General features: G+C 43.7%; 1 protein-coding gene across 11 annotated transcripts in view; it reads right to left on the bottom strand.

Annotated features, from left to right (window-relative positions):
• Positions 1 to 18,014, bottom strand: part of LOC119648998 (phosphatase and actin regulator 3-like) — a 650,924-nt gene that overhangs the window by 409,979 nt on the left and 222,931 nt on the right. For all 11 annotated transcript variants that reach the window (XM_038050940.1, XM_038050936.1, XM_038050938.1 and 8 more), the window contains one exon: positions 4,238 to 4,402. In XM_038050940.1, coding sequence (XP_037906868.1) covers positions 4,238 to 4,402 — 165 coding nt within the window. The remainder of the gene's footprint in view (positions 1 to 4,237; positions 4,403 to 18,014) is intronic.

The following is an 18,014-nucleotide window of genomic DNA, read 5'->3' on the forward strand; positions in this document are numbered from 1 at the left end:
GTGGTTGTGCCCCTATCGCGAGCAGACCTCCTCGCGGGGTTAGTTGCCGCAGAGCTGTTTGATAGGCTTTGCATCCACTGGTATGAATGCTGAGCCCGCACTCAGTACAAACCAGTATCGCTGTGCCAGTTACGGCGGGACTCTGATTGTGGTCTTTAAATCAATTTGTGTCTGAAGATGACCGTGGGATTATGCCTACACGGCAGGTACTCACGGTAAACCTCGAGGACCTTTATGTAGGTTCATTATAGACAGGGTAATGGGTTCTCCCTTGCTGTTAACAGTACCAGTTTGAAAAATGGCACTGTATATTTTATGTAATGCATATAGACTTAGTGCGGTCTAGAGAAGAACTGCTGATGATATTCATCATCTCAGGAATAATTCCGCCTGACATTTTAATAGACGAGATGACATAACAAGAAAAACAAGAAAGGGAGAAATCTGTAAATAAATGGCAACGGCGATGAGACCGCTAAGAAACTGTCATTGGCCCTAACATCGGGTTGTGAGTAGAGAGACACTGTTGTGTCCAGCACAGTGTCTTTAAGGAATTCCTACCTTCTTTAAAAAAACAGCAACAAAAAAGGCAGACAAAAGGAAACAAGACAAGAAAGGAGCGCACTTGACTTGACTTATTTTCCCCACTTTATTCCTGGGCGAAATCTTCTGATGAGATCCTGGAGCTGCTAATTCAGACGGACTGTGCATCAGAGCCTTGTTTGGAAGGTATGCAGCTCGTGTAAGATTATCAAATCGATGATTACCGAGGATGAAATCGATTGGACTATAAACAACTTCTGCGCATAAATCTCAGGACACAGACAGCCATGGGTTGTCGCCAAGATTTACCACAACTTCATCTCTTTGGGATACGTTATACACTCTTGGAGACACACACGCTTGATTTTCATACCAAAAGCAGGCAGGCACCGTAACGAGTTCAATAATAATGACTTACGACCTTTCGGGCTTTCTCATGTTGAAGACCCTAGAGCGCATCCTGGATGTCCAGGATAGGGACGATTAGGGAGAGAACATATTAATTCAAATCTCAGCATACCTACCTCAATGGCAAATATACAAAAACCGTTCGTCACAGAGTAGCTCACGCAGTTGAGCAGTCGCTACAATGTTAGTACCAATGAAATCAAACAAGCCTTCACCAAAATAGGATTGGGTATGTTATGCATTGGATGATATTCACGATAAGAACTAGAATAATCTTAATCTGGAAGGCAGCCACATGACCAGAGCTGTGAAGAGAGGTACGCCCTAGTGTAGTGCCATCTCTCCGGTACTTGGTTGTTGGTGGTGAACGAAATTCTACACATGTAGGACAGAAGAAGAGTCAAGGTGGATGACTTGATGATGTTGGTGTCAGGGATGCTTCCCTCAGTTGAGTGAAATCATGAAGGAGCATTCGGAAAGAGCTTCAAGATGCGCATTCGGCATAAATGCAACCAAGCGTACCCGATTTTCCGCTCCCGCGTATAGCGTATAGCGGCAGGCGCTAAAGAACAATAGAATGAAGATTCAAAGAACCACGTGTCCAGCTTCTACGGGGGCTCCGCAGACCTGCACAGCAAATGTTCGCAATGTGCTCCTAAAACTCCTCATCTGGACCTCTGGCAGTACTGCCAGAATACGTGAGTGTGGATGTTGGACAGCGAAGCCCTACAGCCAGAATAACGTGCTAGACGACGTATCCTGGGAACTCTGGGCATTCTCCACAGATTACCCTATAAGCAAGAGGAGCTTCACGAGGAACTTTGCTATGAACTTACCAACCAAGGCAAAGTAAAGGTTCAGCGACGTGTCGCAAAGTTATGACACAGTATTCTTCACCGACGAATCGGGGGTTGACTGCAAAGTCAGCACAAAAGTTTTTTTCAGATATACGAGTCGTTCCAGTATTCGTCAGCAGAAATACTGACGATATTAGAAGTTTATGGATGGCTAGGGTATGATCTGAGCCTCAAGTGTAACATAGGAATTTTGACCTACAGCCAAGCAACCAATAAGACTTTCTACTCAGTGGCGACATTCTCCAGGCTAGTGGGAACAGCCAAGGAGGCACGCACAAAATCATTCTTCCTTGGATTCCTGGTCATAGAAACATAGACGGGAATGAGCGGGTTGACGGCGAGGCTCTCCTCTAGGTAGCCCCTCGATGGGCACAGTCTGTGTGCCGCTAGCGACTATCAAGAGTGGAATCTACTCGCACTACTTAATATCCACAGACCTGAGATTGGAAAGACTCGCCACCAACGCCAAATCATTGAGAATTTGGTCCACCCGTAACGAGAATCCATGGCAAGAGCTCTTGTATCAGACGCGTGTATCATACAAGATTACGGCGGTCTGCACGAGAAACTGACCTATAAGGGACCATGCCCTCCAAACTCGATATACTCTACAATTAGCATTGCCGAAACTGCGGATAAGGGGACAGGCACTTCTTTACAATGGCGCGGCTCTAGCTAGAGCCGGGAAAAGGACAATAGGAAAACCCTTCTTTGGGAACTTCTAAGAGATTTCCAGTTACAGAGTGGGTGAGCTGTTATCCCTGATGAATGCTACGTCCTGGCTCTGAAGATCTGAGCTGGTACAGCAGCCATGTCTTTTGGTGGCATCAAAACAGCGCACCACAACGCCAACCGGCCTCCCCAAGCCAGTGATACCTACCTACCTTCAACGCCTTGCCATCGGTAGCAAACTGTTCGAATACAGAGCTTGTCACAAAGTCAGTTGGTTTTCAAGTGGCCGGATACGAACATCTAATCATATCGACCAGCTAGCTAAAGGGGTGTTGACATCATCCTCGAAAGGTACCATAATCTGAACAGAGCCAGCTCAACACCCCGTCATCCAGCAATTGTAAACTTTCTTGCCACGTAAACGACACAAACTTTAAACACCCCGCCCGAGTGTCTTCGCCCCTGGTGCGGATGCAGTTATCGTCCACCCCCAAAAGGACGTTATAAGACCTGGCCTACTACGGAAACATGGAGGCGGATCAATGAATGCAAGAAGCTGAGGGCTTGTTGTTCACTACGAGAAGAGGTGAGCTCTATCTCAATGGAACCCACTATCTCAGAACAGCCGACGAGGGGGGCGCCCTAAAAGTTCATAGCGTAGAACAGTTTAGAACCCCAAGATTCTCGGAAAATCGTGCAGAGAACCAAAACACATTAAGGGGAACCGGCGATGGTGTGGTTGGCACTCCCTGCTCTACATTTAGGTTATGGCAATCATGTTTTATATTATCTCTATTTCGGATCGTCGCACTTTCTCTCTCTCCCTCTCTCTCGGCGGGCTTAGCGCAATCTGCTCGAAAACTTCCGTTGAGTTACACACACAAAGTAGAGCGAACCCTATTTTTTAAAAAAACTGGTAAATTCTGCACCTCTTTGGGCATTAGTTTTATCGGAGATTTACATTGCTATGGACACCTCATTCCTTTAGTGGTGTTCCTAAGTGAAAAATGACTCAAATACGTTCCACGATTTTAGTCTCGACCTTGTTTGCGAGACCATTTTTCTATCTTCCGGAGTTTCGGTAGCTAATGTTAACTGGAGTTTTAGGGATTGGGATTATTTTCTACTTGCTTGGCTTCTAGCGAGAATCAGCTGTTGATAGAGTGCTTTGCGCCAAGAACCAATGCCCCACCGGACCATTTGGGAAGCAACTTAGTTCCTCTCTTGTGGCCCACGAACCCCTTTTTTGGGCTAAACACCCAAGTTTTCTAAAAAAGTTGACAGTTTCTTCCAGAGCAGAGGCAACCCATCAGACGCTGCCTCACCTCTGCCCTGGGAGCAGCGTGACCGAAAGCAGCATCAGGTGGTAATCGTCTCATTGGTGTGATTTCCGTACTTTCTTTCATCTTTTCCACAATATTTGTTGGAGGCATAGGCCTCTAGGCTTCATCTCCTGTAATTAAGCCCCTCTTGACCAGCAGATAGAAGTGATCTATCTTAAAGTCTCCTGGTCACTAGCCCTTTGTGGAGTATAGGGTATCCACATTGTCTGAATTTTCTATAAGACTATTTTTTTACTATCATCAAACTTGACATCGTGGAAGTGATAATCCTAGAGCAGCGGGACAACACACTAGCACACAACATGGTTAACCCAGACCACCAACGAAGCTTCCTATATGGACAGAGCAGTAAAAGTTCAGGAAAATACTCGCGATAATATCGGCGAATACAAGTTGAATGATTTTACTACTTACATTTCGATGTCGCCTCGAATTTTTCGCTTTTCTTTTTCCGCCGCCATTTCCACGGTTTGAAGAAACGTCCTAATGCACTAAATTTACTTTTACGTTCCAAAGGAGGCGTTCGTGTGCCAGATCCTAAACTATTCGCTCGTATTGCAGCACCATTTTGTTTTTTGGCTGAAATAAGAAAGAAAAAAAAAGTAAAAATGATTAGCATTGCAGCAAGTCATGACTAATTATTTAATTTAATTAAATCCGGAATTTTATTAAATCTAGTCAGGTAAAAAGATACTAAATTTCAGCTTTAATTGTTATTATTATCCGTTGGGGGGAAAATTTGAGGAACCTAATCAATCAACGAATCAATCAATCTAACGATGAACGTAATTTGCTTACAATTCTATTAAAATGTTACGCTTCAATCAAAAATATCTTCGTACTTTGGTCGACAGAAATATACATATCCAAAATCGAAAGTGATTCGTTTCCACGAATTCGAATAAATTATGCAAGAGAAATTTATTGGTATGAAAAGATTAGAAATAAAATTTATCTCATTTCAATAAATTAACTGATGTCGATGGTGATGCTATGTAAAAACGTCTTAAAATGGGGAACGGATTATCGAAAAGTTGTTCAGAAAAAAAGCTAATCTTTGGCAGTGCAGACTAGATGGCGATGTTATATAAGTATTTTTAGGCGGAATTCAATTTTAACGGTCGCTCTGGCATGAAATATGTGAATCTGAGCTTGAAGGCTATCAAAATAATATGAAAATGAACTGTGATTGGAAATTGGACATTCTTTCGATTTTGTGCCTTTTTTTGAAATGCGTAAAAGCAAGCCGGGTACCATACACATTGCTTTTGTGGAATGACAGGTCCGATGCTTGAATTACGCGTTTTGGTTTCCCTTCACAAATGGAAAAAGATAGATTCTAGAATCGTACTATATCTAAAGTAACCAACTATTTAAAAATAACTCAGATATTAGTTGAAATATAGTGGAGATGGTTTCAGTAATAAAAATTGTTTATGCTATAAAAACAGTCGTACCAAAGACCATTAAGATGGCTGACATTCGAGCTCAGGTTCACCTAGCCTTTTATTTGACTGTATTCTTACTTTCCAATATGCTTTGAAAATAATATGCTGTCTCTGCTTCATACATCTGCATCACCTTCAGACCCTTTGAGAAAGAAGACCCAAACCCGGGGTGAAAATTTGGCAAGCCCCCCGAGGAAAATCACTCCCTTCCGCTTTAGTCAGGAATGCTTTGACATAGTGTGTTCTGCATTCTTCAAATGGCCTAGTTCCTTCAACAACAAGATGGCGCTTATCGCTTTAACCTTCCGAAGGGTATGTGGCAAACATCTTTAACTACTCTCTACTTACGGTTAATTGACGGAGATCTCCCAACCTACTAAGATCGAACCGACCCGCACACACTGGTCTAGAGCTTGAGCTAGTCAATCTGAGTTCAGCATTTGATTTGACTCTCCATTTGCCTCCCCAAGTTTTCATTATTTTTCGTTACATCTGCGTTAGGCGTTCTTGATTGTGATACCAAGAAATAGCTATGGGAACCTACGCTTTAAAAAAAGTCAGCCATCTATCTCTCCTAGCTTTCACTGAGCGACTAGTATCAAAATACCGTCAAAAAAGGATGGATTATCGGATAGGGTACTAAGTCATGACCGCACAAATCTCGTTGAAGTCCGAGGCAAAGGGCTAAGCTCGATCGTCGATCTGACTTACCTTAGTACCTTGTTGGTGAGGGGCATCGTATGGCGGGTGAGTGAACACTTCACCAAAGTGACCATCAGGCCGCTTCTCGATACCAGAAACGGGGGAGGCGACGTCGAGTGAGCAACAGAACTGGGAAAACTAGGATAGCTGGGTGGTCTATTTGAAATTTCGAGGAAGAAATATTCCTGGCGGTTTTTGAAAGAGGTCACGACCTGAAGGGAACGGCGCTGGAAAAACTGAGCCAATTATGTCAACGGGCAACTGAGGCACACAACTCTACAATGCGGTGAAGCAAGTTCCACCACAGTAGGAAACCAAACTACTGTTGGAACCAAGAAATATCGTTGTTGAAAGCATCGTGTCTGGGCGCGAAGAGGCTTTGACAAAGAACCAGATGAAAGCCAGAACATCAGCAATCTGAGAAGGAATACCGCGATCTTCGAAGTAGCCTTAAGAAGGCTATACGGTAAAATAAGCGAAATTGCTATGAGCAGTTGTGCCTTGAGGCAAACATGAACCCGTGGGGCGCCTCTTACAAGGTTGTAATGAACAAGATTCGTGGACAAAAATCACCTTAAATGACGTGCCCGCGACTCTTCTTCAAAATAATAACAATCGCAATGTTTTTCCTACAACAGGAAGAAAGTAAACTTCTTCCAATTGTTCACCAGGACCAGGACTACGGGGGATCTGTGGACGAATTGGGGACCATAAGGCTCCTGGATTGGATAGGATTCCAAACAAAGCCGTTAAGTTGGCTGCTAAAACCAAGTCCGGTGGAAGATAGCACGGATGCGGTCCTTATTACCAATCTATACGGTAATCATAAGCTCGTTTCAAAATCGATCATTATATACCTGGGGATAATGATCGATGCCAAGTTTAGCCTTAAGGGATCCCTTAACTATGCGCGCGAAAAGATAACAAAGGCTAGCTCATCTCTAGGATGAAGCTTAATATTAGAGGACCAAAATCTAGTTGCCGGCTGCCTATCGCAGGGATGGTGAAATCCATTCTGCTATACGCGGCCATTAGGAAGGAGCTGTACAGATGATGGCAACGACGGTGGGATACTTCCGAAAAAAAGCCACTGGACCTACACACTGATCCCGTGTATTGAGAGATGTGTCGACCGGAGAGTTGAATTACCACCTAGTGCAGCTCCTTATGGGACAGGGTGGATACAGGGAGTACTTACATCGATTCGGATTGGATGACTCCTCAGACTGTCCCAAATGCGCCGCTACCTCGAGGATGCGGAGCATGTTATGTTCCATTGTCCGAGATTCACGAATGAAAGAGAAAGGTTAAACGATGTCCCTGTAGTTATCGGACCCCATAATTTCGTGGCGGAGATGCTAGGAAACATTGGAGGGATTTGTTATCGTGACTGGATGTCGAATACCAATCGACTCAGCTGTGAATGAATACCTGAATCAAATCAGGGTAATAACCTCGGGGGAGCGCAATGCTGACCACATTGCCTCTTATAGTGTACTATAATATGCCGTTAAGTTTGGATTCCTTAGAATGGTGTACTAAGGATTCCAAACTTCTGCTTGAGCCACCCGCATTGCGTGAGCCGACAATAGGAAAAAAAAAACAAAAAAGGACGATCCTGGAGAAACATCGGGCAAAAACCCTACTCAGATTTCAGAATAAATTCTCCAAATGGTGGGACCCGAAAGGGAAGAAAACAGGAACCAGGAAAAATGGAAACTTAGTGACGAAGAAATTTATATGTATTAAGGCTCAACATAGGCAGCAAGTCACAAACAAATGTCATGTCAGACGCGAAGAAGAAGGAAAAAATCAAATTATAATGAAGTAAATGGTCTGCAATAGAATTGCTCAGATAAACCTTCAAAATGTAAAGGCAAGCAGCATTCTTAAGAAGAACAACGAAATAACAAAGTTCTAATTCCAAAATCCTGGACATATCGAGGGCACTTTTCCAGTAGCACTCCAAAAGGGTCTAGAAGTCATTCTAGACTCTCAGCAAAGTGTAGAAACTACCTCACCATAATATTTAGGGCCGACGCTATATGCCATGATTAATGTTGTCGCCTAATCCTAGAATCACCTTCACGTGGTGGCCGCAGGGAAGAGCGACGGCGCATGATCTGCTCCACAAAGCAGAACCAGATTAGTGCGTTGAAAAGCCACGATAGTAGGCAACGACGACGATTGGAATTCCTATAGGGGCTCGGAAGTGTCGAGGAAGCAGGACAGCAACAACGATGTATTCAGATTGACTTGTTGATCATGTAGTAGGCGAATACTCTGAGGCCTAGTAGGACAATCAGACCCGAGCCTACACAGAACTCATCTGAATTCCCGGTTGTCACAAAACTCACCCGAAATGTGAATGTACTTCATAGGACGATCGACCTGAGAGTGAGCTTCATCTGCAAGCGATGCGAATCAACATCCTGGAAACTGATATGCACCTACTGTTGGCTCCGTCCTTTCCCTGATCGAGCCGTGAATACCATTGAAAGGAAGCAATCATTGACATCGACAGTAATTGGAATGAGTGAAAAGCGGTCCTTCGACTTGAAGACTAATTCCCAACAATAAGGTCTAGACGCAGAGAAGACGGACAAAGAAGTGTAGACTGGTCCTGCGCGTGGGAAACACATTCTACTTCAAACCTTGAGCAGTTCTTCCTTTGTTACTGAAAGTGTTACCACCACGTATTAAGGCCTCCTGTGCTCACCTGAGAAAATAATGAATGAAATATTTCCGGACAAAGCCGGGACATACGATTTACGGAGGTGCTTGACCTTTGAATGTTGTCATTATATATCTGTGGGCATTTCTCCTCGGGTTTCCATCCGCCTCTGCGCAGAGTTATTTAAGGCGCTCCCTCTTCCTTCGCTTGTAAGTAACGTCCTTCACCACTCGTTAAACAAAATAGCCAACTGAAGACCAGACACGTCACTGCTCTATCAGCAGCTAGACATTCTACTAAGGAAAGTATAACGTCTCCCCATTAGTGAATTGTATGCGCAATTCGTTCCCTGATATGCAAGGCACTATCCCAAGCAGTGTCTGGTATGGTCTCCTGGTCTAACCAAACCTCCATAAATGGTTAGTCATTCATTGCTTTCGCAGACAAACCGGCTGTTCTTCACCCTTTTATCCGGTGGGCCTCTAAGTTTTTCAGGCCAAAGGTGAAGTGGAAGCTGGGACCACCAAGCGATTTTCATCTGTTTCTGTCTGTGTTTTTACAGATGTGTTAAACCAGCCTTCCCCATCGTGGATCCTTACGGAATATTGTCCTCAAATATTGCTTGACAGAGCAACCGATCGCACTAAAAACTTAAAAGCTTTGCAAGTCAGGTGAGAGCGCCACACAGTCTTCCCCGCTTACTACCTTTCTCAGGTTGCACAATTTTTCGGCTTTATTCACACTTTCTTCCACTGTAGTATTTCTGGGACTAGCTTTTAATCTGTTTTTTCTCTATCCTAAACTTCTGGATTCTCCGAGGTATCCACACACGTTTCACAAGAAAGCCTGTTGTCACGTCCTAAATATTGTAAATAGCCCCTGTAATGGCCGTGTCCCGTAATAAATTGGGGGATGCGATAATTTATTTCACTATGGTTGCACATGAACCACAACTCATTTTTGGTGTTAGCCGATATGCCCACCTTCCTTTCCTTGCATCACTTTCCGAATCCTTTCCTTCAAAGGAGACCGTCCTCGCGAAACTGTTGATATCTTTCTCTAACTTCGTACAAGCGTTGGGCACAGCATAAGCTGCGTCTTCCGATGTCCTCATATAGCGTCTACAGGTGCTCATAGATGGCGGGAAGGAAGACGGGGCGGCAACCCTGTCGGCTGAACCAAAACCAAATGGCCGAGGAAAACCTCCATAATGGTGGCACCGGGAGACGCTGTATCGTATTGGCTTGCTGGCCGTGATGCGGTAGGCGAATGCTCCAAAGGCCTAATTAGGGCGATCAGATCCGAGTCTGCACGGGGACTCATCTGAAGTGGCAATTGTTACGAAACCTTACCACAGGTATACTAGTACTATGGGATAGCCCCTGAATTCACATACTTCAGGTGAACTCCTGTTGTATATGCGTTCAGCTCGGTTGTTTGCGGTTGGCCCCTTAGTGAGAGCTTCATGAGGGTTGTCGTTGCGATCAAGCCAACAAAGACCTTCGGGTCTCAGCGTGATGTGGCGTCTCAACATGGGTGCCGCACTCCTTAGTTCGGTAGAGATTTTGGTAGGTCTTGCATCTACCAGTACGCATGTTGAGCCATGCACTCCATATAGACTGGTACCGTCGTAGCTTGCTGCTGCGGGGCTCTGATTGTCTTCACAAAATCAATCCATGTCTTAAGAAGACTGTGGGATTAAGTCCACGAGACAGGTACTCACGTTAAGCCCGGTGACGTAACTGTAGCGCCTACAAATCTAGGTGATCAGGGCAGTATACCGTTGTGAATCTTGGGTGAAACATCCTCTCTCCTGTTTTTGCCCAGAGAGATATTGTGTTTCACAACATCACGGTAACCGCCGTAGATAATAGTAGTCTTCTTAGTTGCTTTGGCATGATACCCGATAGCCTAGCGAATGTCTCTCCTGTCTTTTCGTTCACCGCCAAGAAGTAGCTTTTAAATGTAAGTGGTTTCAGAATATACATAAGCACTGCCTCTGCCTCATGGCCCGCTAGGTCCAACCCGCTGTCTCTGACCACTTTCTGGTAATTTCGATAGTTTTGTTAGTTATCTACTCTATATCCTTCTTGTTTGTTTGTGAGTGAAAATCGACATGTCGTTCGCATCCCCACCCGGTGAATTTCAAGCAGATCACGCCCTCATACCTGGATATTTCACAGTAAAGATCTACCATTGAACCCCCCTCCGATGATTATGCTATAGCTGACAGTATCCTCATTAGTGCTGTTATATAGTTTGCCATTAGTGAAATAATGTTTCACTATTCCTTATAAGGCAGTGTATTTGGGGAATGCATAAGCTCCCATTGATCTCAGCTAGCTGAATTGAAGGCACCTTTTACATCAAGGATAATGACTGTGCAATACATTCTGGCATTGTCACTTCTTCCGACTTCTTTGGTGATATTTCTGGCAAGATGATTGCGTTGACGCTAGACCTTACCGGCCTGTCGATATTTTAATAGGTCGGTGCTTCCTAGGATTAGCTTCAGCAATTTTCCCACTGCGCTTAGTGAGAATATTGGCCTATATGATGGTGCTCCATTCGAAGGTTTGCCTCTCAGGAATAATCATAAGAAGCTACTTTGCTGATAAATACAACCGCTTTTTTTTCGCATGAAACTTTCACTGGTCTACCAGTTTTAACTTCGAGGTTCCTCGTTCCTCTGTGGATCTGTCATTCTGTTGTTGCTCTTCAAGCATTCAGCTTTTAAGTAGGATCCACCAGTAGATAGGCTCCCTATACTTGGGGTCTCCCCCTCCTAGCCATAGAAACCTGATACCATCATACATCTGTTTATTTGAGGTTGCTGAAAGCCTATTTACCATGGTTGACAAAACTAGCAATGAAATTGTCACCCTCCTTCAATGTGTAACCTATCCGTTGCCATTTTCGAATACTAATTAATAGGTCCAAGGGTACCTGATTCATAGGAAGGTCAAGAAAGTATTGTTGATACATTCAGAGCAAGCAGCGGACAGTTCCTATTAGCGACGCCTGCACCCTGCGGTACCAAAACCTCCATGACCATTGCTTAAGCCACTATTCTAAAAATTGGCTTTAATAAGGGAACCACATGCTGGTTTCTTTCACATTATCCTAAACTAAAGTCCGGAAAAAACAACATTTCCACCTCATCCAAAGTGAATTATCAGACAAACTCTGCAAATCCCATTGAGAAAGTCAATCTACACATCCTGCTTTAACCTGGACATCTTCCCATTAATCAGGACCAAAAAATAAAACACTACAACAATCTACGTGAAAACACAATCCTGACAATAAGACCAATAAATGTTTCACCCTTATCCACTCACTACATTGTTTTCATCTCTCTTCGAGAAAGCATCAATCGTTTCCAGGACAAATGTTCTTGTATCTAGCGCGAACGCGTAGAATTAAGGATGTGTGAGGTGTATTTTTGACCATTAGTCTCCATCAATCTGACATTATAAAGAATGATTATCCTGCCAGAAAGTCGTGTCAAGCACACATTGCACAGGATAGTGCCAAAACCTGAGGCCGGAATAGTAGCCAAATAGAAATCAGAATTGTTGATTTGGATGCTTCCTAATGCGGAGCGAAAAGATATCAGGTGATTTTTAGCTCGTTATGTGAGATACTTGTATATCTGAGAATATACCGTGCAATTTGAGAAGAAGAAGTTCAACCATATTAATCTGTTGTAAGTCCAAGAAACTTGGAAGGTCTTCAGGTTTCTTAGCGAAGTTTGGTGTGAAACAACATGACAACTTTGAAACTTTGAAAATTGACCCCCAAGAGTATTAAGGATATTCAATCTTTTCCAAAATAGATCTATTTTCCTTTGAAAGTTTTCCGTCTTCCACTCTCAAAGTTAGGTAAGGGACCACATCAACAGACGCCAAGACCACACTGCAGATGGACATCTTTTTGAATTCGATTTCAATCTTTTTGTTCCAAATTGTCCTTTGCAAATAGAAATACTTTCTAGGTCAACTTTGTATGCACTTTTAACCAAATCTTCGTGGTTTAGGGTGACAAATAGTGAGGATATGTGTGTGTGTGTACAGCTTCTGGGCACTCACAATATTCCGGACTCGTTATCGCAGGATTTCCATTAATTCATGCGGTGCTACCCATCGCAACTGAAGAACATCGGCACCAAAGACCTGATGCCTGATGTGTCCATAGGCGAGGCTTTCACATAGAAAATGCTCCGTGGATTCCGCTTCCTCATTACAGGAGGGACACGTATTATAATTCCTATTCTGAACATATGCCCAGCTAATGAATTATGGCCTGTCAGAATGCCCACAATACTCCTGCAAGTCCTCCTGCTTTTCGACAGGATAAACTTCGGTTCTGGCAGGAAAAGTTTGGTGTGTCGAGCAGCATTTAGACTCTGTCACCCGTCATTGTGGGAAGTTTGTTGTTGAAAACGGACTTAGTCAATGCTACTGATACTCCAATTGCTGGTTCCGATCCCGGCATAAGGGAGATTGACCCTTCTTTCGCTAAAGCATCCGAAATTTCATTTCCCTCTACGCCACAGTGACCAGGTACCCAGAGTAGCACCACCGTATCGAATCTAAAGATAGAGTTCAAACGGTTTCTGCATTCCTGAACGATTTTCGAGGTGATCAAAGGACTACTCAACGCCCTCAATGCAGCCTGGCTATCGCTGCAGATTGCGAGGAGCCTGCCTTTCAACCGCTTGTCAATCACCCGAATTGCCGCCCTCAGGATCGCATAAACTTCGGCTTGAAAAACCGTTGCATATTGTCCCAAAGGAAAAGCCCACTTGTCGTTTTTATTCGAGAGGTAGACTCCGGCTCCAAAACTCTCTTCTATTTTTGAGCCATCGATGTAGAAGACGTCCGTAAATCCCGTCACGCATTCCTCTGGGACTTCCCAGTTCTCTCTACGCTTCAAGGTAACTTCATATCTTCTACCAAACAGATGTATTGGGACACGAGAATCGGAAGGCATTGTAAGAACTGGATTCAGTACTCCCAGTAACTCTTCCAATGCTCTGTGCCTCCCACATCCGTTGTTTCCCCATAGATCTAATCGAATAGTCTATGAGCTGCTCTCATTGAAGTGCTTTGAATCAATATATCCAGGGGCTGTAAACTGAGTAGTGCATTCAGAGCTGCGCCGAATGTCGTGCTCTAGCACCAGTGATACCCAGACACACAGTTCTTTGCAGTGCAGCTAGTTTACGGTGAAAACTTTTTTGTCTCACCTTAACCAACCACACGAAGGATGGATATACGAACCTCAGCCTAATGACAACGTATATCCACATTACCACATGAGGCCTAAGTCCCCATGTCGAGACAAAGATCCGTCTGCACAGCCCATAAGCAGTGAGAGCTCGCTTCATCTTTACCTCTACATGTTTGTGCCAAAGAAGTTTCTTAACTAGAGTGACTCCCAGATATTTCACTTCTTCTTATCTCAGGGAGGCAAAGCCCATTCAGTTTTCCCCTTTTTGTGAATAGTACCATTGTGGTTTTATTTGGATTAACTGAAAGACCATGTCCGAGGCGCCAGCTGTCTATCAAATCAACGGCACGTGGTATATCCCTACAGACCGTTCCAAGAGCCCGATCAACAGCAAGCACAGCCACGTCATCAACATAAGCTTGATCGATACTCCACAGAAGTGGCGAAAGCACACCTCCTTGGGGCAACCTTTCGTTGGTTCTGCAGTCAGATAGCGATGGACACCCACCTCAGCGCACAGCAATCTCTGCGTTAGCATAGCATGGCTTCACTTAATTAAAGCATCATCAACACCATGCGCTCTGACGGCATCACAAAGTTTTGGAAAAGGCGCACAGTCAAAAGTGCCTTCAATTTCCACCAACACCTCCATCGCGCACTCACCATTCAAAGTTGCATCCTCTATCTTTGTGACCAAAGAATGAAGAGCAGACTCACAGGACTTTCCACGTTGGCAAGCATGTTGGTTTTCACTAAGTGGGTGTGACCTAAGTGCGTTTCCACGAATATGACGCTCCACCAGTCTCTCCAAACCTTTCAGCAAGAATGAAGACAAGCTGATCTGTCTGAAGTTCTTTGGATTTGAATAGTCACCTTTCCCAGGTTTCGGTACGAAGACTACCTTAACCTTTTGCCAAGAGGAAGGCACGTAGCCCAGAGCAAGAAACTCTCGAAAAATATTTCTTAGACTTCGCTCTAAATGCTCCATACCCTCCTTTAGCATTGCCGGATAGATGCTATTCATGCCAGGTGCCTTGAAATGTTCAAAGGACAGTATTTCAGCTTTCACCTTTTCATAGGTAACAACCGCTTTCGCAGTGTTCCAGTTCTCTTTGCGGCACTTGCGTGTTGATGCAAGAACCGTCAACTTTCCTCCTGCCATTTCTTTCACCCGTTCTCCTGGGTCGTGTACTTTCAAGAGGGTTTGTACTGAATCCTGTCTGGAGCTTGTGAAAGTACCGTCGGGTTTTCTAAGAGAGTCCAGCTTGGCCGACTCATCCCTTTTGAGGACTCTGCACAGCCTTGAAGTCTCTCTTCCGCCTTCCAGTTCCTCACAGTACGCTCTAAAGGAGCCTCTAACGAGCCTCTTATATTCACGATGTGAGTTCCTGAAATTTAACCTGTCTTCGTTGGTATTACTTTTGCAAGCCCAGTTCAGAAGTCGCCTGGTTGATTTTCCGAGTTTTTGCAGTTCCCGGTTCCACCAAGGAACCGTTTTACCGCTTTGGCCTCGGGAAATAGGAGAAGTCTCTTCATTGCACTCTAAAAGTGTGTAGCTCAGAGTTTTCAATTGATCTTCCAGCGCCAAAGGAGCCCTTAGTCGCCTAGGGAACTGTACTTTATTGCCAAGAAGTTCATTGAACTTTGTCCAACCCGTTTTCCTAGGTTTCCGTCTTTCTACTGCAGACTGTTCGCCCGCAATAGATTGAATTCCAGGTATCGGTGATCGGACAGTGAGACCTCGTCTAGCACTCACCAGTGTATAATCAACTCTAACAACTTTGAAGTGCAGATTGTTAGGTCAATTACTTCCCTTCTTCTTGGCCCCACGCCCGTAGGGGCGCACCCTACGTTTGCTGTCATCAGACCAGCTGAACTGATAAAATCAAACAGCTTCTCTCCTGTAGGATTGCATTTGCTACTGCCCCAACAAATATGCTGAGCATTCGCATCACAACCTATTAAAAGATAAAGGCCACTTGATTCTGAATACCTGCATAAACTACCAGATCCCTTAGTTCTTGCGTCGGCGGAGGGCACAAAGAATCATAGGGTAAGTAGGCAGAGGCAACTATAATGTTTCACCTTTTACCATTAACCTGGCATTGTAAGTTGACCGCAACAAGGTCCTGGGAACAGAATTGTCTCAGCATGGTTGCCTCTAACAATTTTGACATCAGAATGCAGGCCCTCGGTCTCCAGAATCTTTCATCGAAGAAGATCCTAGTCCCCTTGACTGATCTAATATCACAGATTCTGGTAAAATGAACCCTTGGCTCCCGGACCAGAAATATATAAGGACAGTCTTGCAACTTTGCCAGCTTTGTTGTGAGTAGATAGGAAGAAGCTTGGCAATGCTGCAGGTTGATTTGGCTAGCTGTTATGTTTGTAGGCATAAGCGCACTCTAATATGAAAACTGCCGCTAACTGAAAAGTCTGCTGCATTCAGTGTGAATCTCACCGGGGTTACAAGCTTGTTCTCACCTTCCGCCGAAAGTTCCGCATTCTTACGTCCAATTTTTCTGGATATCACCACCATCATGTCCTCATTTCCCAAGAAACTTCGCCTTCTTTTGCAGGTCCTTTCGTTGTCGTCGGCTAGAAGCCCTCCAAGGTTTGCGGAGTCCAGTTGCATCCACATTACCAGCTTCCCTTTCTTCCGTTTTACCGGGTACAGGTAGATGCTAAGACCACACCGCAAATGGACATATTTTTGAATTCGATTTCAATCTTTTTGTTCCAAATTGTCCTTTGCAAAGAGAAATACTTTCTAGGTCAACTTTGTATGCACTTTTAAACAAATTTTCGTCGTTTAGGATGATGAATAGAGAGGACGAGGAGGAGGAGCGAATTCACAGAATTGATGGAGCCAGAAAAAGGATATTTTTTCCAACAAAAAGACCTTTTTAAAAAGATTGCGGTCAACGTTATTCTATATGAATATTCCTCAAATTTCAAAGATAAAATATCTGGAACAAGGTGCAATATATTATTCATCTGAAAAGTCCGCGGAAGCATGAAATGAATGACATAAAGATACAGAAAATTCAATTTGCGCTATTCTGATATACCGAACAGAATCACGTTTGAGAGCGTCAAAAAGGATCAGTGAAATTCAAAGGCCGCAACCAATATTTAAATCAACTGAAATTAAATCTCTCGATAAACATTTTATCGTAAACAGATCCCCCAACTAATCCCCATAATCCCCAAACCTGCAAGTGACTACCTTCACTCCTCAAACATTCGAAAACTTTGGAAACATTCTCAAAATATTTCGATAACTTGCTCTCGAATTCCATAAAAACTTTCCAGGTTAACTCCCAAACTCCCAAACGATACTCTCCTGCGGGTTCTAATCTTCAAAAGGATATTTTCACAACTTAACATTCTAAAACACTTGGGCAAACTTTTTTTCTATGTGAAATTTTAATAAAAGCCAAACATCGACATGGTTATGTTTCAGGATTAAGTGGAATCGATTAGAAATTCCTGGAAAGTGTGTTTCGAAGGTTTCACTCAAGTAAGCATCGCTTTAAGGACTAACTTCAAGGAATTGGGAACTTTGGAGAAAGTTTTGAATAGCTTTTGAATTTAGGATCACTTTCAGCGGTACCGCATTTCCGTTTCCATGGCAGGGAATTTGATTGAGGACATGAAAGTGGGATCGAAATCCTTCAACCTTTTTCCTTCCACTAAAAATAATGAAAACTAATTGGGTCCTTTTAATCAGCATTTGGCAAACAAGCGTAAATTTGAGCCAAGAAATAATGCCGGAAGACTCTGTTGCCGAAATGGTTGTTGAATGATGTCGAGATTCTAATGTTACGAAGGAAGTTTAAAGTGATACGGAAGTCAAAGGATTTTCCGTGAGCAAGAAAAAGAAGGATCAAATCAGAAATTAAAGAGTTAGCGCATTTTTTTCCATAAGGAACTTTAGGGAAAGGACGAGAGCCGGTTTTCATTCATATTGGATTGCGACAATTCTATTGCCTTAACTGCAACTTCGTTACTGATATTAGGTGTTGCACCAAACTTTCTAAGATAGTGTCTTACATGGTTTGTATTCTGCTCCTAAGATGCAGTTAAGGCGGTGGGTTTCAAGTAAATATAGTAAAATACTTAAACCAAC

This window comes from Hermetia illucens, chromosome 2, assembly GCF_905115235.1.
Source record: "Hermetia illucens chromosome 2, iHerIll2.2.curated.20191125, whole genome shotgun sequence".
Classification (NCBI taxonomy): domain Eukaryota; kingdom Metazoa; phylum Arthropoda; class Insecta; order Diptera; family Stratiomyidae; genus Hermetia; species Hermetia illucens.